At 42.0% G+C, this 25654-nt stretch overlaps 1 protein-coding gene across 1 annotated transcript in view; it reads right to left on the reverse strand.

Annotated features, from left to right (window-relative positions):
• Positions 1-4675: 4675 nt before the first annotated feature.
• Positions 4676-25654, reverse strand: part of LDAH (lipid droplet associated hydrolase) — a 106038-nt gene continuing 85059 nt past the window's right edge. The window contains exons 6-7 of the mRNA XM_063125218.1: positions 16761-16843; positions 4676-5024 (exon numbers count right to left, since the gene is read on the reverse strand). Coding sequence (XP_062981288.1) covers positions 4833-5024; positions 16761-16843 — 275 coding nt within the window. The 3' untranslated portion in view covers positions 4676-4832. The remainder of the gene's footprint in view (positions 5025-16760; positions 16844-25654) is intronic.

A 25654-nucleotide genomic window follows, 5' to 3' on the forward strand; every position in this document is an offset into this window, starting at 1 on the left:
GAGGACTACTTTTCCTGTTACCATGGCTTCTTTCAGTAGATTACAACCTGAAAGTAGAGAAGGCAAAACACTGCCCTGCTGTCCTTTCCCTGCAACAGCCAGATTGGAATCTTCCCCATATTTTCCCCTTCCAGTTATCACTTGAATAGTTGGTCCCAAACTGGTCCCATTTCACAACTCTCCATCTCATAAAGGCCGCTGTAGTGGCAATAAAACCACCTCTCAGGTGCTTAATTTAAAAGAAAATTAAAATAGGAAGCCAGGTGTATTATTGAATAAGTCATTCAAATAAAGAAATATTTTGTCTCCAACGTTTAGCATGTTTTGCAAAATTGGCTTATATCTATGAACAGTCCTATATACTCTGTATAACTTAATGTATCTGAATAATCTTATTCTTACTGAGCACAACAGTTCATTGTGCTTCAAGTCAAGATGGCAGAAGCACCCTTATGGTTAGTGTTTGAAAACGTAGGTGCATGGAGACCGAAAGATAAAATTCTGCAATTATTCCACTGAGATGACAGGGCAAAAAGGACTATAGGAAAAAATAACAAATATCACACTCTTGAAATAGGCTGCTTGGTCATTATTGCAAGTGGATATGATTTCACTGCGTTCAAATGTCAGAGTGATCAGTGCAATCTATCTGGGCAGCACGTTGTAAACTAATTGACAAACATTTTAAGGGTTGGATTTCCTTTTTCTGGTTCTATTGGTAGACAACTCTGTAACTATGAACACTCAAATATTTTCCTGCTAACCACATCTGACACAAATATCAAAGGTGTGTGTGTGTGTGTGTGTTTAAAGGGTTGAGAAACACTAGTGCCTAATGAGGTCACACTGAATAGTACCTGCAACGTGCCATTCAGCTATGTAAATATCTACCACTTCACAGAATTTTTAAAGAATATATTTAAAAATCCTTCCTTAAAATTAAAATATATCAACCTGTGAATTTTCTAGCACTCCAATTTCACCATAACTGACTAGTAACATTCTTCTTCGTGCAAACAATAAAATTTACATAGATGCGTCAGAATATTTAAGGCAGAAATGAGTCATCTGGCCGTGTTTTATTGTTGTCCAACATTATGCCCCCTTGAGGCAAACATCCCAGCGTAAGTCTTACAACACTTACAAAGGGATAGGCAGCCTCTCATTCCCATGGCTGCTGCTGGCACGGCCCTTTCTATCCTGGTTATAGCAGGAGTCAGCAATGCTGTTGCACTAGCGCCCTTTCTAAGCCCTGGTGAAGAGCAGATGTGCCATGGGGATATTTCAGGGTGGGGAAGTAGCGGAGCAGGAGAGAGATGACCCCAAGTGCAGCATTCCAAAAGCGCCCCCTGCCCTCTCACCATTGCATGGCTGTACAGGTTGTGATCACAGTCCGATTGTTAGTGCAGTCAAAGACAAGCGTATATTAGCCTGGCATTGCATAGCACAGCAGAGGCCAGCTTTAAACTGCTATAGAGGCAAAGGTCTATTGTGGCACCACAGGATCAGGCTGCCAAGTCAGCCTCCTAAACCTACTTCACACGGAAACCAGCAAGTGTGTTTTAGAGATAAGAACTTAAGAGGAACCATGCTGAATCAGACCAAGGAGCCATCTAGTCCAGCATTCTGTTGACATAGTGGCCAAACAGCTGTGAACCAGGAACACACAAGCAGAACCCTCCTGCCCATGTGCCCCAGCAAATGATGTACATACAGTAGCTTAATACAGTAATGTCTCTGATACTGGAGAGATTCTTTTCACTGCTTGTGGCACAAGGTTGCCCATATAGTGGGAAAACACCATTACACAGGTTAGCAAGTATATTCAGATGTGAAGGGCTTCAACTCAGTGCAAGGAACTGGGTTAGACATAATGCATATGAGGTACACACAGAATGCTTGTGATGCTGGGCAAACTCTTACATGCCCACTTTATATGAATAATAATTGCTGGTAGCTTTGTTTTGCTTAGGTTGTGGCAAGGGTGTTCATGTTAGGCCACATGCAGCCCGCGGCCTAATTTCAAAAACTCTCTGTATGGGATCAGGATCAGTTCAGACCTCTGGCAAGAGCAATCTGTCCCTCTCCTGGAAGTCTGCTGTGTGAGAAGGCCGGGAGAGAGAGAGAGAGAGACAGAGAGAAGGGGGTGGAAGAAATTGAAAAAGTGGTGACCCACTCTGGCCCTGCCCATCACTGTCTTTGGCCCTGCCCACAACTGATATATCGCCCTGGCCCTCGACTGGGAAAAAAACTAAGGATTTCCATCACATTGCAGATTTTTTTAAAAACACACACACACACAGCCAAACCAAAACCAAATGTACCCCACACTCATCTGCTTGATCTCATAAGATCACTTGTACTTCCACCAGCTTGGTCAATGAAAAGTACTAACGAATGGAACGTGCTTGAGGTTTACTTCACTCTTTTTGTACTTCTGTTCTCCAAATGGATCTCTTCTCCCATTACAGAAACTGCACTAAGCTTAAGTTATTAAGCAACATATAGTGTATTTTGAAATAACATGCACTGTTTGCTGCTAGGGTTCTGAATTTAGGTCATTAATAATTGACCTTCTCTATGCAAACCCACAGAATTCCAGAGATAATCATGGACTATTGGGTATTCTTCCCCAGGCGAATAATATACAAGTCAGCTGTCGACTGGTCAATGTCAAGATTCTGAGACTGGGAAGGGGTTATCTGCAAATGATAGGGTTACTAGGATCCTATAGGTAGTCCACAGGTTGGTCTGAGGAGGCAGCCTTCAGTATTACAGGTGTTCTGGAGAACTCCTAAACATCTCTTAATTTTATGTCAAATTAGCAGATGAGGAAGTAAACTTCTGTCTGGGCAAGAGGAGGGCTCACATGATTTAATGCTCAATTAAAAATAAATATACCCCCACTCTGCATTTGGAAACCAGAACATCAGGGAAAATGCTAGGCTAGAACCCTTCTCCCTGTTGTCTAGTTTTTAATGTAAAGGGCATGTTTTTGTCTGGAGCAACATATAATCAATCTTGTGACCACCCCAGCCATTGCAGTCTGGGGCCCCACACCTGCAGTCTCAAATAGTGTGGGGTCCAGAAACAGGTTTACCTTGCTGTGAGAAAATAGGCTTTTAGTAGTGTTCAGGAACTGGGTGCAGATTGAAAGGTTTTATCATTTCATTTTAAGGATATTCTCTCCACCAGTTCATTTTCTCACTCTTGCCTCATGCAGTGTGAATCTTTTAAAAGGTGATTTTGATACCAAAGAGATGGGAAAGGGAGTGGTAGTGTTCTTTAAAAAAAAATGAACTTCATTTATGGTTTATATTCGCTCTGAACTGTTTCAAATATTATTTTGAATACGTATGCATTTAAATTCCCGACCCCTTTGTTTCTTTTAAAAAATTTTTTTATGTAAAAACCTTTTCAGTAAAGTATTTGTATAAAAATTGATCTTACTGACTTTTAAAAAGCTGGGGATTATAAAGGATTTTAGAGCTGCGTGCTGATGAGTGACATCCAACAAATAATTTGCTTTAAGAATGTGTTTTGCTGCCTCATACTTAAGTACTTTAACGTTCTAAACCTGGGGCTGATTCACACATGCATGATACATCCCTTGATATCTCCTTACACTCAGTGATCTGCCTCTGAACTCATGCACACCTCCATTGCAGGCACTGTATCGAAGCGAACATGAAAGCTCTGTCTGTGGCTTTGTCATTAAAATCTAGGGATGTCGGAGGAATCCGTTTGTAGAGAGGAGTTTGGTGAGCTTTGTCTCCGCCCCCGGACCCCAGGTCGACATCCACCAGTTGGCTCAACTTGGCTGCTTCTCCCTTTCCCAGGACCTTGTCGGCAAGGAGGGTGTGAGGGGTTTGTGCACAGCAGGGGTGGCAATGCCAGAAACAGGGACTCCTGCCATTTTGTGCAAAAAAGCTGGCAAAGTTCCTGGGTTTCGGGAACTGGCAAGCAGCTCAGCTTGCAAATTCAAGCCGAGCTGGATCCTTCACAGGGATCTGTCAAGGCCCCAAAGGGCTGGATTTCCTTGCAATGGACAACCGTACTAAAGTCCCTTGAGGTTGAAAAATCCTCATTGCAGAATGCATGTGCAAACTCACCTTCGATCATGCCTTCTACCAATGGGATATTGCACCTCTCTCACAATTGGCAACACTGCTGCTAGTTTAGAATACAGAAGTGACTGCCATTGGGCCAGTACCTTATACTTTTTAAAGTCCAGTTTTGCATTTGGCAAAATCCAGTCCAGGCACTTCGAAGCACAACTTGAGCATTCAGCAGGGGCGGATCCGCACGTCGGCCCCAGAGCGCATTTATGCGACTCTAGGGCACCCCAGAAACGATAGTCTGTACTTGCCTGTAAAAAGAAACTAGGAAGAGACAGAGCCGCCGCCGCCGCCACCCAGCTCTCCCCGGCCGGCTTGGAGAGTTCTTTTTGAAGAAGGCGGGGGTAGAGAGCTTCTTCCGCTGTCTACCCAACCTTCTTCCGCCGAGCTCTCCGTCTCGGTCGAGGAGCCGGCCGGGGAGAGCTGGGCGGTGGCGTCGGCGGCGTCTCCGTCTCTTCCTAGTTTCTTTTTACAGGCAAGTACAGACTATCGTTTCTGGGGTGCCCTAGAGTCGCATAAATGCGCTCTGGGGCCGACGTGCGGATCCGCCCCAGGACTCTTGTCAATGGGACTGCACATTGGGCCACAAAGTTATACTACATTTTTTAGAGAAAAGAAGCTGCGATTCTCAGTGGTGAACCTTTTCAAGGACAGTTAGACACCCACAAAAAGAATTAAACATCCCCCCAACCCCTTTATCTGCTCCATCTGCATTTACAGTTTGGCCAAATCATCTTGAACCCAGTCTACAACCATTTCAGCCACCTCTTTGGAGCTGTCTAGTGTAAAAGCATGGCGTAGTCCTTTCTCGCACAATCGGATGTCTCCATCTGGAAATTCCGTCTTCATGTCTTCATAGAAGTGCACAGGACACCAGGCGTCTGTAGCTCCATAGTAAAAAGTCAGCTAAAAACCAAAGGAGAAAAATAGAAGGAGAAAAAGAGAGGGAGAGAAATAAATCCAACTGTTAGACAAAAAAACAAGAATGCGGCATCAGGATAACATTTCCAACTCAGTAGATGACCTTAACCCTAGATTCCATTTAATGAAACAGATATAACAATGACCCACACTATTGCACCATGGCATTTTACACATATAAAGCATTTTATACATTAAACATGTGTATAAAGCATTTTACACATTAGGAGTACTAAAGATAATAAATTATGATGATGATGATGATGACAATGCCCAGAATTGCTTAAATGAAGCCAAAGTTTCTAAAGCACATTTCAGCAAAACATCTCAATCAAGTGATAATCACAATGTCATAGAATGGCAGATGGGGTACACACTTGGATTGTGACAGATGTGAAAGCATATCACTATCTACAACCTGCACTACAGAATGGGGATTGCACTGGGCACTCTGCATATGGTTGTGCATTCAGTCCGCGTGCAAAGTTCCTTGCATGCAGGAAAACCCAAGTGAGACAGCTTTCTTCTACATACAGATCTTTCATGCTGGATTGGAGCACAAATTTGCACAACTAACATAACAATATGGAAGTGAAAATTCCCCTTGGAATCAAGATGATTAGCCTCCAAGGAAACATCTTTTAGGCATTATGTTGGAGAGGGTGTCAAGAGAAAGGATCGTATTTACACATGTGGTGGGAATGTAAATTTGTACAAAAATTATGGAAAATGGTGTTTAATGAGATAAAAGAAATTATAGGAATGGAGAAAGAAGAGACACCAACTGTGGCATTGTTATCAGTGTATGGAGAACTGAATTGTAATCAAGAGATAAAAGAATTGATAACGAATTTGTTAACAGCTGCAAGATTAATGATATCCAGGAACTGGAAGGTTCAATGGGATTATCATATAGAAGATTGGTACAGAGAAATATGGGATATTGCTATTAACGACAAACTAACATGTAACATGAGAGTGAGAAGAGGAATGATAAAAATGAATAATAATAATAATAATAATAATAATAATAATAATAATAATAATAATAATTTTATTTATTTCTTACCCGCCTCTCCCTTTGGATCGATTTTGAATTTGAAGTAATGATTTTAAAGTAATATGGAAACAGTTTTTGGACTTTGTATTATTAAAGGGGAGAGGGAAAACACCTCCAGAGGAATTAATGAGATTTTGGAAATCAGAATAAGATCCCTGGGTTGAGGGAGCACGTTAATGTTAATCAATGATTAGATTAAACAGAATTAAGTTAAAAATATATGTTTATTAATTTGTTTAGTATGTATTATTATGTATTATGGGATATTATCTTATATTGTATTGTTTGTATTGTTTGTGGGGGGGAAAGGACTGGTATATTCCAATGCTTGGTGTTTTTTTTGTGTTTTTTTTTTTGCTTTTAGGAGCAAAATAGATGTGAAGCTAAATGCATCATTTGAAATTATGTCCATTTTTTTAAAAAACAACAACAACAACCCCACGAATAGCAGGCACAGAGGGGGGGATTTTAATTAGACCATGACATGTGGGGATGTGAGGTTTAGCCCTTTGCTCTTCTTCCACTGTCCTAATGAAATAGCCCCCATCTCAGGATTGGTAGCAAACACAGGATAGGGCATTTTTGTCCACGCTGGGCCAGACCTACAGCCTATTCAATAAATATTCCACGATACAAATGCCCAACCGGCAACCAGTGTCGTCCACAATGAATGATGAGAATTGGAAGGGACCATGAAGGTCATCTTAAAGTGCAATTCTATTCATGTCCACTCAAAAGTAAGCTTTGGGGCTGTCTAAATGCTTGGAAAGCCCTGGGGTGGGTGCATGGTGGTGCGGCGGCGATTATGCGACACAGCAGCAATCGCACTCCCATCCTGGGACTTTCCGCTGAAGCTGTGGAGCAAAAAAGGCGGGGTTGTTACCCCCTTTTTTCTCCAGAGTAAATTGAGGATGCGCAAAGTAACGTCAAGACAGCCCCTTAAGCCCTGCTCCTGAGCCGCAGCGGAGGTGTGGCCAGGTAGATGGTGACCCCTTATTGGCTGCCATCTGCCTGGGCAGAGGACAGGGGACATGACCTGTGTGGGAAACCCTGTGCTTTCCCTGCAGGGTCAAGATTAACTTACCATTTATTTTGAGAAACCTAGCACACATCATTGGGATTCCTTCTTTCTTTAAAAGTATGATTGGCCGTGGCTATTACTTATAGGCTATTACCTATATGAAAGCAAACTCTCTAGACATACTGTGTATCCTTTAAGTTATTGCTGGGCAACGTCCCCCTGTGTCATTGAATAGCTGCAATATGAACGACTTCCTATTGTAGTCCTTAAAGACACAGGTATTTATGTAGAACTACCTTTTTTAATGCATGTATAAGATGAAATTCATGTTTTCTCCATGGGAAATAATGGTATTTGAAGATGCAGCTTAAATTACCTTTGATTGTGCTTGGTGTAACATCGCCATGAAGCCTGTGACTGGCACCCAAGGAAATTTGTTCCTGGGTTTAATGATAGTACTGGCTGTACTCTGGACTTTGCTCTGCTAATCATAAATGTATGTATGTTACTGCTAGATTAATGTATGAACAGCTTACTGGATAACTGTTGAATTGTACAGATATTGTTTGTGATATAAGGCTATGTTCTGTGGAATGTGCTTAATAAAAATATAAAAAAAGATTAGCCACTGCTGCTCTGCAGCAGCAAAAGTTCAGAGTTTTGGATAATCATGGTGGCAACTTGCCGTCCGCCATAAAGACAGCCTCACCGTTGCGTTCAGTGGGAGTATTCCCAGCTATGTGATTGCAGGACTGCAGCTTCAGCCAATTCATTTTATGTTTTTTAACCAATTAAGATCTACAATTTTTCTACAAATAATTCTCTTCTTTTTTTTAAAAAAAGACTGTTCATTAAATGAAGAGCACATTTTCAATTGATCAAACAATTTTTAATCACTTAACCTAAGTGATTAATCAGCTAAATGCTGCAGCCCTAGAAATGATCTGGTGCAGAAGATGTTCATCAGTCCCTGTCCTTCTCTAAGTGCTACTTAAATATAAAGAATTTCTGCTGAGCAGAAGTTCATAATAACAACATAGTACAATATTCTGTAATGTGAGAGCAGAAAAAAAATATATAATCCAGTTTTAACCTGAGCTGTCTCGCACCACCACTGATAAATCAAAGAAACAAATTATAGAAACAGAGCTAACTCTTCAAAATACTGTACTAGCCACAAACTGAGTCTTGTAGATAGATTTTTAATTTACCAATTGTAAGGGTAAGGTGAGGGTTAACTGGGACTTGGAACTGGAATGTCTTTTAACATTCTACCCCTAGGGGGCACTATCAGTTCACAGTGTTGCCGTTCGGGCTCTCGAATGCCCCGGGAGGCTTTCAGAAGCTTATGGACCGGGTTCTAGAGGGGTTGGGGGCCTTTTTGTGTGTTTACCTGGATGACGTGGCGGTGTTTAGTGACACCTGGGAGCAGCACTTAGAACATCTGACCCAGGTGCTGGGGCGGCTGCGGGAGGCTGGGTTAACCGTGAAGGCCTCCAAATGCCAATTTGGAAGGGGAGAAGTGATGTATTTGGGGCATCGGGTGGGGCAGGGAGCACTAAAACCCCTGGAGGCCAAGGTGGAGGCAGTCCAACAGTGGCCCACTCCCCAAACTAAAAAACAGGTCCAGTCCTTCTTGGGGTTAGCGGGCTACTATCGTAGATTTGTTCCCAACTTTAGCCAGCTAGTGGCCCCCTTGACCGACTTGTGTAAAAAGAGACAGCCAGTGAGGGTGCAGTGGACGGAGGCCTGCCAGTGGGCATTTGAAGGGTTAAAGGAAAAGTTAAAGCGCACGCCCATTCTTCGGGCTCCTGACTTCGATCGGCCATTCGTGGTGCAAACGGACGCCTCCGAAGCGGGGTTGTGAGCGGTGCTGTTTCAGGAAGGAGAGGGGGGCAGCTCCAGCCCATCGCGTTCATCAGCAAAAAGCTGCTGCCGCGGGAGACATTGGCTACTATTGAGAAGGAGTGCTTGGCCATCGTGTGGGCAGTGGGGAAATTACACCCATACCTCTGGGGTCGACCGTTCCAAATACAAACAGATAATTCCCTGCTGTGCTGGCTGTCCTAGGTGAAAAATACCAACCAGAAGTTGTTAAGATGGAGCTTGGCGCTACAGGATTATGAGCTCATCATTTCCCATATTAAGGGCAAGGATAACGTCGTGGCCGATGGGTTGTCCCGAAGCTTTGGGCGAGAGGGAGAAGTCGAGGGACGGTGTGAGAAACCCCTGCCCCTGCGTGGGCACAAACAAGAGAATAAAAGAAAAAGGGGTCAATGTGTAAACCGGGAAAAGAACGGGGGAGATAGGATGGAATTTTCTAGAAATTCCATCTTAAGGGGGGAGGTGTAAGGGTAAGGTGAGGGTTAACTGGGACTTGGAACTGGAATGTCTTTTAATTTGTAAATTTTATGGTTTCATAGGAAGAGAGATAAGGAAACCAGGCAGCTGTATGGGGGAGAAGACTGGAGCCAGGCTGGTTGTAACTGTCTGTCCTTGAGTGATTAAACGGCCCAAGCGAGAGGTGTGAAGACACTCCATGCATCAAAGCTGAAGGGAGGGGGGAAAGGAGTGAAAAGGATGGTATAAAGATGTCCCCTGTGAAGGGAACAGGGGGTGTCGGCTGAGATCGGTCTGGGGTGACGTATGAGATTGTAGTCTTAGTTTTAGCTTGCCTGCGCTGGGTTCTTATGTATATGCATGCTTTTATTATATTTTTATCCTGCTAATCCCATGTATTCCTACCCTTTTCCTAATAAATGGTCTTAAACCTCACGTTGTGAGCTGTGAGTGTCTGTGCCTGGGGATCTGTGCTAAATCCAGTCAAGAAGCCAGCTGGGTGCTGGGCGCTCTTCCTTTACACCAATTGCACTAGATTCATAAGAATACCTACATATTTTCAAACTGTAGAATAAGTTCATAATTCAGTGCCACCAATATATATTAGCCACCAACCCCCCAACAAACATTCAAAAACAAAAACTTTAAATTTTGTTCTACCAGTTAATCCCATGTACTTTCTACCGTAATCCAATTTTAAACTTTTTAGGAGGCGTCTTGAACATGTTATCAAATGCAATTTCATTAAACATTCTATAAGGATTAAGATACACACAATGATGGCAGATGCTGTGCAAATACTGAAAGAATATGAGATTGTTATCAACAGGATGTTTACATTTAAAGAGTTTCGAAGAAAATAATGAAGATTTCCTGCAGTTCATTCTAGTGGCATTTGAATTATGACCACTTAAGAAAGTGTAAGCTTCTGACAACAACAAGAAAAAAATCCCTCACCCTGTTCTATGACTGCCTCAGAAAAAGAAAATAACTAAATGTATAGCAAGCATCCATGTCTTCATAGGGTGGCCATGTATCCTCTTCTACATAGGACTGTTTTCCAGTTAAGAACATAAGAAGAGCCCTGATGCTGGATCAGACCAAGGGTCCATCTAGTCCAGCACTCTGTTCACACAGTGGCCAACCAGCCATTGGCCAGGGAGGTGTTCTCTAACTGAAGGGTTAGTCGTGTCCAGTTCTGGCTTACTGATGAAGACCATAAGAATTGTTGTCCATCCAGAGAAGCACCTGAACAGCAGACTGAACATGTAGACACACTGCTCACCTGGTCACAGAGTTCCACACTATGGTGAGATGCACTGTATTTTTGTTTAAATTATTTCCAAATTTGCATGTAGAAGTATAAATTAGCCCATGCAAATGTTATTTGGATCTCTGGGGATCAGTGATATTCTTAGGAAATAAGGATGGGGACAGCTACAGGCTGATGCAGGCCTCTGCAGAATGACCAATCTCCTCTTTTTTCCACCCGTGATAAAATAATGAAAATGAATAAAATCTTCTGCTTTTTGGGATTCTACTTTGTGTTTTGGACTCGACATGCATTGCCACTTGGCTGTAAGTTGAAGTGTTGGTGTTAACCCAAAAGCACTTCACATACAGGAATTCTCTCATAAAATGCCTCTGCCATACAGAGATCAGCTGGTGGATTTTCTGCCTCCAGCAGCAACATCTCTTGAGGAAAACTAAATTATAATTGAATTCAGCCCTATGAATTTTAATTAAAATGTTCATCAGGATCCCTGTAAAATAAAAGAATACTAGACCCCACTTCCAATGAACTCTGTTACAAAGTGACTGCAACTCACTTAGGGCTCATCTACACCAAGCAGGATATTCCACTATGAAAGTGGTATGAAAGAAGTGCACTGCAGGATCTACACTACTGCTTTATAGTGGTATTGAAGTGCACTGACAACTGTTGGGGCCCGTTGACACATACCATATACCGTTGTCATAGTGTCATATCCTGCTTGGTGTAGATGTGTCATGGCCCCCAACAGTTGTCAGTGCACTTCAGTACCACTATAAAGCAGTCGTGTAGATCCTGCAGTGCACTTCAATATCGCTAAAAAGCAGTAGTGTGGCTCCTGCCTTTTATATACTGCTTTCTTACCGCTTTCATAGTGGAATATCCTGCTTGGTGTAGATGAGCCCTTCGAGCTTACTTAGTGGAAATTTGGGGTACAAATTGAATGAATATATAACACACACACACACACACACACACACACACACACATCACAGGTAAATTTTACACATGGTTTGACCCTACAGAGCGTTGTGTGGTGCAGAGATATAAGTGGCAGTTACAGGAGCCGAAACTCTCCCCATGGCCTGAGTTCGATCCCAGCAGAAGCTGGTTCTCAGGCAGCCGGCTCAGGTCGACTCAGCGTTCCATCCTTCCAGGGTAGGTAAAATGAGTACCCAGCTAGCTGGGGGAAAGGTAACTGCGACCGGGGAAGGCAATGGCAAACTACCCCACTCCAAAATGTCTGCCAAGGAAACGTCAGTGAAAGCAGGTGTCCCTCTAGGAGTCAGCAATGACTCAAATGCTTGCACGAGAGGTTCCTTTCCTTTTTCCTTGACCCTAAGACAACAGTGCTCAAGGTGGCTAAGAACCCTGATATAAACATTTAACAGCCCATGCACATTTAGTACCCCACATCACTGCTCACGGAAGTTGATTTAAAGTAATTTGCTCACATGAAGAAACCACTATCGTGACTTGAATATAACATATGAACATATAACAATGCTTATTTTGTAACTCACAATAGCCACTCTCTTCATCTTCCGTTTCCCACAAGTTCAGTTTCTGCCTACCTTTCAATATTCCTTCTCAAATCCTGTGTGTGTCACAGAAAGACTAATTTGAGCATGTGGGAGAGAAATTTTGGATATTGCTACATGTGCCAGAGCATACTTAAAGGGTACGTGTCGAAAAATCCTCATGTGCAGCTTTCTTAACTTCCACTCCGGACTTCAGCAGTATGCAGTCCAAAAAGCATACAGGACCTGCCAAAATAAAAGGTGTTCCTGGCTGTGGAGACCATTTTAGATCTATTCATACAGTGTATTTGGAAGATTTTCCACAACTGGAGGGAAGTAATTTACTCTGGCTGTGGGCAGAGAGTATGCATCTGTAGTGTCTTCCGTACTGCTGCTTTCCAGATTATGAGCCTTTCAAGGGCAATAACTATTAAACTGCTGTGGACAGCTTTGGACACTGGGTCAAGAAAACTGGGCAACTCCAGACCAGCTGTTTCAATAAAACCAGCTCAAGATTGGTTTTGGCTGCTTCAGTTTGCTTTTTTGCTTTTTTCAAACTGGTTTAACAAAATGAGCCCGTGCTTTAAAAGAACAGAGCTTCATTAATCTGGGGGAAAGAGAGGCTTTTTCAAAAGTATTCTGCCTTAAATTTTGCAGTGCAAAATCCTTTAAAATTAAAATCCGCAGGCCATGATAGAAAAATGCCCCTTAGTTGCTTGCACTTGAAGGGCTTTTGCACACATGCAGTGCTGCTTCACCCTTTGCCTTCCATCAGCAGCTCGTCACAGAGACATAGGAAGGGGCCTATACTGTCTACACTGACTGGCATCGCCCTACTGGGAGAGGTCAGGGATTAAAGATGTATGCAAAAGACGCGCTTTACCACCATGTTACAGCCCCTTGTGCTACAATGAAGGTCACTGTTCAAGTTCCCGCAAACGATTTGTGGAGAACTAGTAGTGTAGGAAGGAGGCTTCTTCCAGAAGGCCATGAAGCCAATTGAAGGGACTCTGCGTATGGGGTTTGAGGGGCATGTGCACCATGTACTGGGTGTATACAATAATGTGCATTCACCTAGGTCTATGTACTCAAGTTACCACTATCACTGACACATTTGGGGATGGAGGAACGCATTCAATGCAAATTTGAGGCCCAGCAAACTGAATACATGTGCATATTGCTTATTTTCCATATTACATCCATATGATCTCCCATGGGAGATTCGGGACAGACAAAAAGGAAGTATTTCACACAATACGTAGTTAAAATATGGAATTTGCTACCACAAGATGTAGTGATGGCCACTAACTCGGGGATTAGGCAAATTCATGGAGGAGAAGGCTATCAATGGCTACTAGTACGTTGTCTATATATTACCTCCAATTTTGGAGGCAGCATGTCTCTATATAACAGTTGCTGGGGAACATGAACAGGAGGGTGCTGTTGCACTCATGCCCTGCTTTGGGGCTTTCCACAGGCAGCTGTGTGGCCACTGTGGAAACAGAATGCTGAACTAGATCGCCTTTGGTCTGATCCAGCCTGGCTCTTCTTATGTTCTTTCGTCTTGTGGAGTGGCGTACTGCTGCCCACTGAGAGCACAGAATCCCCAGCTAATGAGTGTATGAACTGGTCTTGAATATGCGAAATGGTCAATATTTGTTGAAACAAATGGTTATTTGTTTCAAATTTTATGTTCATCACCATTTGTCCTGTAGTAGACCTTGGTGCACCTACATTACGTGAAATGAGTATCTGGACTTCAGTTGCCTACTTAAAATCCTCCTCTTTGCAAATCATCTTGTGTGAATTGTTTCTGACTTGAAACCTAGTGACCTACTTCTGCTAATGAACGAAAGATGGTTCCGGCTCCCTTCCAGCCCCCTTACCTGTCAGCATTGCTGCATCTGGGACACCCAACTTTGAGAAGAACCATATTTTCTCTTACTCCTTGACTTGTACTAATTATGCTGTAAAACTGGGCTTGAAAGACAGGAATAATTTAGTGTCTCTTCTCTCACCTCCTTCAGCACACAACATGCAAATGGGGTCCAGGAATAACTTTTCTCTTCCACAGCAGCTGGCACTGTCAGGTGTTAAGATTGGCATTACACTTATGATCACACTGACTACTAAGCAGCATAAATTTTTCGAAGTGACAACTTGCCAACTCTATAGCAACTTGGACTCTAGTTCCTGTTCTTGTAAACTTCCAACCCTTTATTAGTCAAACCTACTTTTACTCTCAGTACACTTCAGGTTTAACTTCATGCCAACTCACATTTCTCCTCTAATTTTCACATTCCCAGAAATTATTAGAAGGAAGAATTAAAAGAGAGAGAGAGAGAGAGAGAGGGAGAGGGAGAGAGATTTAACTTTACCCTTGCATCTGGCTCTGTTGCGTACTCGCCAACTTTCTATAACGTTGCCTCAACTTCTTAAAATTTTTGTTTTCCTGGGTACAGCGTGCCACTTTAAAAGTGCAATGACACAGAGGAACCAATAAAACACAGGGTTTCAAAGCAGGTTCTCAGGTGCCAACGCACTGCCTGGATTGACATAGTCCAGAAAAACAAATAGAAACGGACGAAAGCACCTGCAAGACACTTGCTGCTTGCCATGGCCCTTAATTAAGAAAGGAAGTAAAGCATACTTTACAACTATAATGAGCATAAGGTGAATCACACTGAAGTCAACTGGGTTTTGCTTCATAGAAAGATATTCTGAGAAGGATATATCAAAGAGGAAGCAGAGCTAGAGTAATTGTTAATCTTCACAGAAGAGGTCAGTGTTTTAAAATATTCACAGAAACTCCCCAACCCAACCAAACGTAAGGCGAAATACTGTTCTCCGTGGCTTGCAAAGGTTGCTTTGAGCTCCTGAAATCTATAAAAAACAAAATTAAAAACGTACTATTTTTGTTAGTGAAATTATTCCTCTCATATCTTTGGCCCAACAGGTGTACAAGGCGGTTTACCAACTTAAAAATATAGGAATTAAAACTATCATAGACCCATTCAGAAGACACCTTAAACCATGGTTTTAACCATGATGAATAAAGCAAAAAGCCTTATTCGCTGTGGTTAAAGCCATGGTTTAAGGTGTCTTATGAACACGACCTAGCTTTCTGGCTTAACCACAGTGGTTAAAGCCATGGTTTAAGGTGTCTTCTGAACAGGCCCATAAAATCATAAAAGCCTGAGCTGCCTCTCTGCATCTGTACTTCTTGCCACCATCCCGCACCAGTGATACTGCGGGGTCTGGCGGTGGAGTGGCGGCAACTCAGCACCGTGAAGACAGGGGCTGTCTATAAGGCAGCAGGTTGCCGCCGTGATGCGTTGAAACCCTGCATTTTCGCTGCTGCGGGGCGGCAGTGGCTAATCCTCATGCCACAGCAAAAGCCCGGGGTTTCTGATACCAGGAGGACAGAGACCAATCAGGTTTTGCCATTCGCCTGGCCACGCCTCCGCTGCAGCTCCGGAGCAAGGCTAGGCAGCGGATATCTGATAAAAAGCGTTATCTTAAACCAAAAACAAACCTGAAAGCAAAATAGATTTAAGGAAACTGGTAAAAACAGTATATCAAATTTTGGTATAACTATGCCTGTTTAAATAAAATCATGTGTTGGTAGAAAATATATTTAATCTTAAAGCAAATATGTACACTTAAAATTTAAACAGAATGGACCACACACAACAAACATCAAACATAAATCTCAAACGCGTTTCAACCATAAAGGTCGTCATCAGTGGGGAAAGAATTATATGCAGATTTTTAAAAACTTATTAAGCAAATTTTAAAAGAACCTTTTTATGCCCCAGATACAGGGATTTCCAATAGGACCAAAAGTTGGCTCCTATAAGTCTTCAAAAATGTGGCAAAAAGACAGGAGATTAGGCATTCCCTCCTGTCTTCAAGAGGCTTGACTCCCAAGTTATATCTGATGAATAACTGATATCTCTGGTTCATGTAGGCTTGTGCACTGCACTAACTTCAGAGGTATATGCACAATATGCAATGCACAAGCCTACATGAACCAGAGATATCAGTTATGCATCAGATATAAAAATGGGTAGTACAGTATAATGGCTGACTGATGCAGATATTTATATTTAGATAAAATATCTGCTTCTTATTTTGGTTTTATTCTGATGCAGTTCCAATCGGTTTTAAATATGTATTTCATATTTTAAGTTTGCCATTTTTAACAACGAAGCACCAGGAGGAATATATCTTCTAACTATTTAGACCTTTACTTAACTTACCTTGAGGCTGTCAGACGTTTGTGTTATTTTAATGTTGTGATATTAATATATTTTAGATGTCAGTGCTGTGATATTGAATATATTACAAGATAAGGTGAGATACAGAACATGTTTGAAATAAATACATGCAGACATAGCCACATAAAACTGGAGGTCAGAATAGAACTGTTTGGATTCTGAAAAGCACAGCAGTATAGTAACTGTAAATGGGTAATTTATGAAAAGTGTGAAAAGCGAAGGATTACCTTCTTTAAATGCTTTCTTATATTAGCATTGTCTCTCTCTTTGATCGCCCTCATCTCGTCACTTCCCAGGTACATGGCGTTTGCTGAAGAAATAAGAGATGCAGACAAGCAATGGTAAATCACAGTTTATGCAGAAAACTACAGTCTTCAAATGAGGTTGAGGTAGGCACAGTTCAATTCCAGAGCAGCTTATCACCCCAGCCTGCTGCCTCTCCAGGTGTGTTGGACTGCAACTCCCATCATTCCCAGCCTTTTAAAAGGAACTCATTTCAGATCACATGTCAGAGGCATGGATAAAAGCAATACATTCTCCTAATGTGGGTAAAGGAAGAAAGGGAACAAGCAATGAGATAGATCCTTGCTAGCAATCCCAAAATATGATATTGGGAAAATTCCTGCAGCACTTTGAGGAAATGAAAGCAATTGACACAGAGCAGAGGGAGGGCCAACTCAAGAGGTCTGGATGCCAAAAGGCAAAGTTGACTTTCCCCATAAACATACAAGAGAACCCCAATTGCAAGATAAATGAACACTTTGCTGGAACTAATGTGGGGCAAAGAAGTGTGGCCATCGGGCCAAGAGTCTGCTACTGGAGCATGGCCTGCCACCATCTGTATGGTCTCTCAGATTATTCCTCAGCTTGAATGTATGTATTTAAGTATTTCATATCCCACCTTTTCGCCAAATACTGGTGCACGAGGCAACTTAAAATACAGATTAAAAACAAAATCTTAATTAAAATGTAACATAAAAGCAAAAAACAAACCCACAATTAAACACACACAATGAAAACACAAACAAACAATTAAAACCAATTAATGTTTCCTCATAATTTCACCAATACCAAGAATGAACTTTGACCTTCTCTATTTATTTTTATAATATATTTCTACCTGATGTCCTTTCGTTAACCTAGCAAGGCCTCCTAGGAGAATGACCCATGATGCTCTCAGGGCTTTTGTAAACCAGCCAGGTGTCCTAGTCTCAACATTTCTCTCTCCTCCACAATGCTTACATATTGCTGTTCCTTTAATCATGGAGGTTAAACTCAGCACTGAGTGGCTCATGAGCCAGTCCCAGGCTCATTACAATAGCCTATCACAGTTCCTACCTTAATCCCTCATCTCATATGCCAGGAGTCAATTTACTACATTAGTTTCAAGAGGATTTTATGTTACCTTAGTTATTTTTATTTATTTTGCATCTAGCATCACTTTTCTTACGCTCAACACAGCTAAAAATTAGGATCAATGCAGCTATTATTCCTCACACCCACACACCCACCAAAGTTGCCATTGAAAAAGATCTTTCCCATATGAGTAACCCGTGTCACAGAGTAAAGTTTAAATTAATCCATGCTGGTCACTAATATGAATCTGCATGAGAGCATTCAGTGCCCCGGGGATAGCATGTGAACCTTTCACAGAGTTTGACCAGAACATACACAATGAGGATATCTAATACTCCCTGTGTGAAAGAGAGGTTTTTGGTGGCAACCATAGTCAGGAACGAACATTTAGGTTGGGCTTCAGGGTGCTTTTGCCCAGAAGTTTTCTTTCACGACCCAAAGTCTATGATATGTTATCGTATGTCTGTCTACCTGACACTTGTGCCATAATCTGGCATCTGTAAAATTGCCACATTCATAAGAAGAGTTCTGCTGGATCAGATCAAAGGTCCTTCTAGTCCAGCAATCCGTTCATGCAGTGCCAAGCCAGCTTGCCTGTAGGAAACCCATGGGTAGGACATGACAGGACCTTCTTGACCTATTTTGGTGTTTTAGGCTAGGTGGTACTTGAGGACCTGATCAGGGGCCTGTCAGGGGGAGCGGTGGCTTTGGATGTTAGATCCACAGCCATCCTCTCCCTGCCCAAGGACACAGTTTTTGGATCTGCTGCTAACATGTGGGGCTTTCCAAAGATATATTGGGAGGCTCCATGGTGAACATGGCACCCCACCAGCAGAGCTCTTCTCTGGTGATCCAGCAGTATTCCTGCCCCACCCTCAGTTGACCTTCAGCAGCGGTTAGGGCTGCTCCAGTAGTCTAACAAAATATATCTATTTATTTCTTACAAACAGCTACACTGCAATTTTCATTTTCTTAAACGTCATAGTCTTTATAAAATAAATTCAAAGCAACTTAAAGATTTATTTTAAAACTGGAACCTACAGAACAAAGAACCATAGAGAAAAATATATAGCAGCAGCAGCAGCAGCAGACAAACCCCAGAAATACAGCAACAGAAAGAAGGCCTCAGCTACACCCAAAGCTTTCTGGAAAAGCCAGATTGTCACCTGGAGCTTCAAGGCGTATGGCAGGGATGCACAACTTTTTTGGTCTCAAGAGCTACATAGTAGGTTGGGAGCTGCAAACACACACTCATATGTTCACACCTCACCCTCATCCCAATGACCCTGCTCAAGATTGCTAGGGTGGGCAGAGAGGCTGCTTCAGTGTTGCTGAGGGAGGGAGCCGCTAAAGCCCAATCAGAATCACTGCTTCCATGCCATCGTTATCTACAGCCTCCTCCACCACTTCCTCCCTCCAGTAATTCCACCTGGGATTGATGTCCTGGCACTTCCGTCAGTGGGGCTCCCCTAGGCCGCACATGGAGCAGCTGGAGGCCGCATGTTGTGACACATTAACTGTACAACCCTGGCATAAGATGTCGGGGCCAGACAGGCCTCCCTAACAAATAATAAATATGGAGATAAAAAAACCACAGGTTTTTGGGGTTGGGGTGGAAGGGCAGAAGCTTTTCTTTGATTTTGGACTAGATGGTGAGGTTCAGTCTGTTTCATAGGTCTTGGTCCCACAGAAGTGTTAGGAAAGATTAGGATTTTCAACCATAATCTTTAACGCAATGATTAACCACTCTGTGAATAACGATTAATCAGTCCATGGCCTATGCAGTTCAATAACTTGGCAAGGCCATTTTAAACTGATAAGGCTTGTGAAGATCATATATTTCTAATCATTATACAGGCCAAATAGAAAGAGGCAGCAAAAACTACTAGCTTGAAAGCTTTCATTTGCTCCTAGGGTCAGGTCTAGTGCACTTAGGTGTAGAGAAAATTTCACTCCATGATCATGCCAGCGCCCTCTCTCTTCTGACCTGGAAGACCAGGCTGCTCTCTCTGTCCCTAACCCAGCACCCCTCCTTTCACCCCAAGTCTAGATGATTAAGCAGTGGTGTCAGCTTGGTCACAGGCCTTTGCTAAGCAGACACTGCTAACGGTGCCAAAAGTGCTCGATTTATTTGTGATGGTGCAACATTGATGGAACTCAAAATCAAGGACCAAGAGAAGAAAAGAGGGCATTATATCACTGGTAGCTCTTTAACCCGAAGTGTCACAGCCAAAGCTTAATATCCACATCAGCTAAATTAATAGCGCCCGCCCTGCCCACCCACCCACCCACCCCTTTACAAAGCTTAATGACCAAAATCAATCAAGCTTTTTCCAATCTTTAGGGCTATATGACACCGATTCAATTAAGGCAACGATTGCTAGAAAAAAAACATCTGCATGTACAGTGCTGAACTTTAAAACCATTCATACACTCACACGACACATGGCAAGGCAGCAAAAAGCAAAGCAAAACAAAAAACAAACAACTCCCAAAATAATTAAACAAAAGATGACTTGTGTTTTGAAGCAACGGTCAAATGTATTAAGATTTAGCAGTCAAGTGCTCAGTTGGTATATCTATAATAAGAAGCAATGAAGAGACATTGATGGACTACCTTCTTTTCTTTTTTTCTAAGTCATGTTCTTGCTCAGAGAGCAAATAAGAAACCTTTTACGTTTCAGTTCATTCCCTGGAGGGCTGCAACCTTAGGAGAGAGAGAAAAACCCTCTAACGTTTGCCAATTGATAGTTTCAATTTGCATACATTTTAGTAACTTGTCCACATGAACAATTTCTATTTCTCTTCCTCTGGGAGAAGTGGTAACCTTCATTCCATCTACAGAGAGATCCATCCAGTGATTTAATCTACAGTCTGAACCCGCCTGCACGGTCCATAGTTCTATCAGCCACAGCACACATGTCATTCCCTGGAAGCCCTCAGGTTTTCACTTGATTACTGCAATGTCCAAATGCCACCTGGTTGCTGGCTTGCAGCAGAGAAAATTGCATTAACGGAGAAGTTAACTGAAAACTCTCATTGGAAGTTGAACAGTCATAATGCGTTGCTTGCGGCTATGTGCACTGAAAGTTAGAAACTTGTCAGTTAATGAAAAAGAAAAAATCCAAACAAATGTGGTCTACACATGTCAAACCAATTTAGGAATACAGGACAGCTCAGCATGACAGACTTAACTCAGTTAAATTTAGAAGTGGACGTGAGCCCCAAGTTAGGCAAACATAAAGAATGTTTGATACCACAACCCTAGCTCTTGCTCCACACAGCACCACACTGGAACAGCACTGTAAATAAAGAAACAAACACTATAATATCTATTTGCTAAGCCAACCATCTGGGCTTCTCTGTGACATAAAACATTGATACAAAGTGATGTCACAGCAATGGAACAATACAGAAGTTCCAAGTAAGATTGTTTTCCACTTGGTTAGCCAAGCATTTGAAGAGAAAGAAAACACACACACACACACACAAAATACATTTCTTTTCCAACAAAGATGATCACAAGGATAGCCCCAGCCTTCTGCCTTTTCTAACACATCTTTACAGATATATTATACACACACTTGGAAGTTTGCTTGGTAGATTTAAGACATGAGAGAAACCAAAGAGATACTCAAAAACACCAATAAGCTTCCTTTCCTTTGTGCAAGTCAGATCCTTAGAGTTCCTGGGACTGCTATTCCTACGTAGCCAAAATGCATGCATAGTGAAGATGTATTTGGGAGGTTGATCATTCATTATACTTTGTTATTTAGAACCAGTTGTGTCCAGGTGATTTTCTTAAATTGTCTTATACCACCATCTTTTGTTGCTGTGTTGATTAGGACACATATGAGTGGGTCAAATGATGATTCAGGCAAGTAATGATGGAGAAATTGACAGTGCCTTAGAGGGAAAATGTACCAGCTCCTGGGTAGAAAATATTTTTCACGTCACACATATATGGAAGTATTGATGGTGGACTTGGTTTGAACCTGAAAGGAACAGTCAAAATGCCGTCAATGCTCCACTCTTTCTTTTTAATGAATCAAAGCTATGGAAGTGAGCGGCAGGAAAAAGGCACCCCCACTATCTTGCATAACTTCACTGAGAAGGTGGCCCCTGTGCACACAATAACATTAGGAGTGTTGAATTATATGCTGTGTTAAAGCAGGGGTTGTAGTCCAACAACATCTGTGCCCTTCCAGATGTTTTTGGACTACAAGTCCAATCACCCCTAGCCATAGGCCATGCTACCTGGGATGGATGGAACTCACGACACCGGAGATATATTCATTGCATTGCTCACTAATCATTTGCTGCTAAAGGGTTAGCGACCTAACCATGGCTTAGCATATTGTCTGAAAAGGCTCCATGAAAATTGCACCAAAGTACAACTATGCCTTCAGTATATGGTTTGGTTCAACCTGAGTCAACTTGTTCTCCAAGCACTTTTCCTCTTCTTGTGGCAAACTGTGGCCCAAATTATATAGCTGGATCTTTGAAGGGCTAGTGAATAGTTCTGTCCTTGAGGCTGCAGATGGGCAAATCACATACTGGAATGCTCCAGCACATTAAAAGGTGTGGGGAGAGCAACCACTACCCAACCTCCCTGCAAATAGAAAACTAGCAGGTCGGAAAGGCTAGGTTAGAATTGCTCTCTCTGGCATGCTGGCTTTCCACAAGCAGGTATTTCGCTCCCATTTAATTCAGAAGACTAAACCATTCACAGGACTTGCTTTGGACCTGTCCGAATTATTGGTCTTTACTAACATGATAACCATTGCCCCAGGAATAGAATTTGTACTTTTCTTGACAACTTTTCAGCTAAGGACCAATTTGCATTGCTATTTTTACATGGAAAAAGTAAAGAAAGTTGACACTTATAATAATGGCTTTTTGGGTTCTGTTGGTTGTATTGAACCAGTGTTGTAACCATATTCCCAATTCTTGGATCACAGGTTAATTTGCCCTGGCTCAACAGAGATTCTGAATTCTTTTCAGAACCCAGCAAGTCATGATACAAAGCAGAGTTTAGAATACACACACACACACACACACACGGCAAATGGGCCATATGTGCTCATTTTTGCAATCTTCCCATCTCCTCATGCTTCTCTTGAGCCTTCACAAAACTCCAACCCAGCCCTCAGGCCTATTGGAGCTTTTGCTGTTTACAAAAAAGGGTGCTCTACTGGTTCTGTAGCCTGGTTCCTTGGGCTTTCAGGAAGGAGCAGGATGGGGAAGGACTACGTCCCACCGGCATAGGAGATCAGGTCAGCATTCTTTTCTGCTCTTCTATCTTGCTCTCCTTCTTGATGGATAATGAAGATGCCAGCAAGGAGGCACTATCTGTATCAGTTACAACAGTGACAAGAGCAGTGGTGAACTGGGCCTTACTGGAATTCTTCTCCCTGTCACACTTGAGCAGTCTGGCCAGCTACTTGTCCTGCTTTGACCCTGACCCTTAGGCCAATCTTGATATTTAATTCAGGTGAAAAAACTTTGAGCACAGAGTTAAATTGTCACGAACATTATAAACAAGGAGGAACCAGCAACTCAACAAAGCCCTGAAATGCTAAAATCTGTGCATGCTTATTTCAGGATTTGCATTCTTTTGATTAACTCTTTTTAAAATGTTAAATGCCGAAGAGTTCAGGAGTCAAACATGTGAAAACGGAAGACTATAAATGCAGGGTGGGACAGAGACATTTTGCTCCTCCATGGATATACTGCTCAGTCATAATGGGGTTTTCTATTTATTTATTTAAAACATTGATAGCCCGCCCTATATCAATAAGATCTCAGGGCGGTGTACAGATAAAAGCATATAGTATAAAACAGTAAATATACACAGCTAAAAACAAATTAAACCATAAACCAAGTTAAAACAATATATAATTTAAAAGCAGTAAAACTATTAAAACAGTTAAAACAATGTGCCAACTTGGTGAATTCAACCATTAAAACCTTTGTTAAAAAGCCATGTTTTCACCTGGCGCCGGAATAAAATCAGCATTGGCACCAGTCGGGCCTCCAAGGGGAGAGCATTCCACAATCGGGGTGCCACAACAGAGAAAGCCCTCTCCCTTGTCCCATCATAGCAAATGTGTTGTGCTGGTGGGATGTGGAGAAGGGCTCCTCCAACAGATCTCAAGTCTCAGGCAGGCATATATAAGGAGGGGCGCTCCCTCAAGTATCGAGGTCACAAGCCATTTAGGGCTTTAAACGTCATTCAGATCACACATTACTTCACCGGCTTCCCTAATACGACTGCCCCAAGTGACTGCTTGGGCTGGTTCTGCCTAATGACCCCTTATTTGACATAAGTGTTTTTGCATAGGAATATATATATATATATATTCCATCTCACCTCTCTCTCTCTCTCCTCTCAGTCTTTTAAAGCACACTGCATGAGTCATGCCAAACGAGTTCTCCTCCAAATGACAACCTCAGGAAGGATGTTAGAAACCCCCAAACTGTGCTTTGTATTTCTTGGAAGTTATGAAGAGTTTCATTATCAAAGCATTCAAGCTTCATGAGTAATATTTATGATGGAAATAAAACTGACAGCCTTTAATTTTTATTTTATTTTAAAAAACACATAATTATGGAAACCAAACCAAAATGAGATTTTTTGTTTTTGTTTTTTTTGCACACAGGGCATCTGTAGGGAAATCAAAGCTGTTACAGGCAGCAATGAAGTGACCTTGCTAAAACCCTACACCCTCCCCCACACACCCCTTTTCTCTCCTTTGGAAACAGGGTAAATTATAAAACAGAGTCACTTTAACAAATGAACAGGTCTGTAAACATAATAAATGCTTTAAAAGCCATTTGTTTCTCTTCACTAAGTTAATATGAGCATCCTACTCTTAAATAGGGGAAACTTTAGTTCATTTGCAAAAAGGAGAACAAAGCACATGCAGAGTTCTTTCAAGCTATACTTAATAAAGGTTGTCTTGGGAAGGTGAGTCATCAGACAACATTAAGCAAACATTTAAGTCAGGCATTGCACAGGAAAAAAAAAACAGTAGCAGAGGAAACGTGAAAATAGTCAAGGCTGTTATTCCTTTGCCCTCCTTTCCTGGAAGGCAGGTGATAAAATATAATGTTTCCACAGGTAAGGAAACACTCTTTTTAAAATATATATTATGGAATAGCATTTATGTCAAATGGTACACGGCACCTGTGTGACAACAACTGTACACTAAAGTAATGAGGTTGTGGGTTTTGCTTTGATAGATTAAACTGCTTTAATCTAGGCAGTCCAATTTGGAGAGGGTGGGGACATTTGTAGATCAAGGGTACACACTTTGAGGAGTGCTGGGTACGCTTGTACGATTTCTCACTTTGCTGAGATGTAGGTTTGAGGATGGGTATATGCTGCATCACTCTGAAAGCAGAGAACATGCTAAGTGGAAGGATAACTCAAGATATTTGTGCAGAAGACATATGACAAAATAACACAGGAATGGCCATGCATGCTTCTACCACCATTGGGAAGGCCATTTACAGCAAGACTATGAAAGCATTTCCTGAGTTTATGTATGCCAGCCCATGAAAACACATGAAATCTTTCCAGCGGGTTACATGAAGCTCAGCTCCATGTTTAGATACTTTTCTAGAATTCTCATTTTGGGGTGAGGCTAATCGTTAGGGCATTAGGGTCAAGCTGTATAAGCCCTATCATGGAAGCTTACTAATTCTATACACCCCTTGCGATGGCATACAGACTGTGGTTGGCTGCCTTCTTTTAAGCCAT

This window comes from Elgaria multicarinata, chromosome 4 (genome assembly GCF_023053635.1).
Source record: "Elgaria multicarinata webbii isolate HBS135686 ecotype San Diego chromosome 4, rElgMul1.1.pri, whole genome shotgun sequence".
NCBI classification, from domain to species: Eukaryota; Metazoa; Chordata; class Lepidosauria; order Squamata; family Anguidae; genus Elgaria; species Elgaria multicarinata.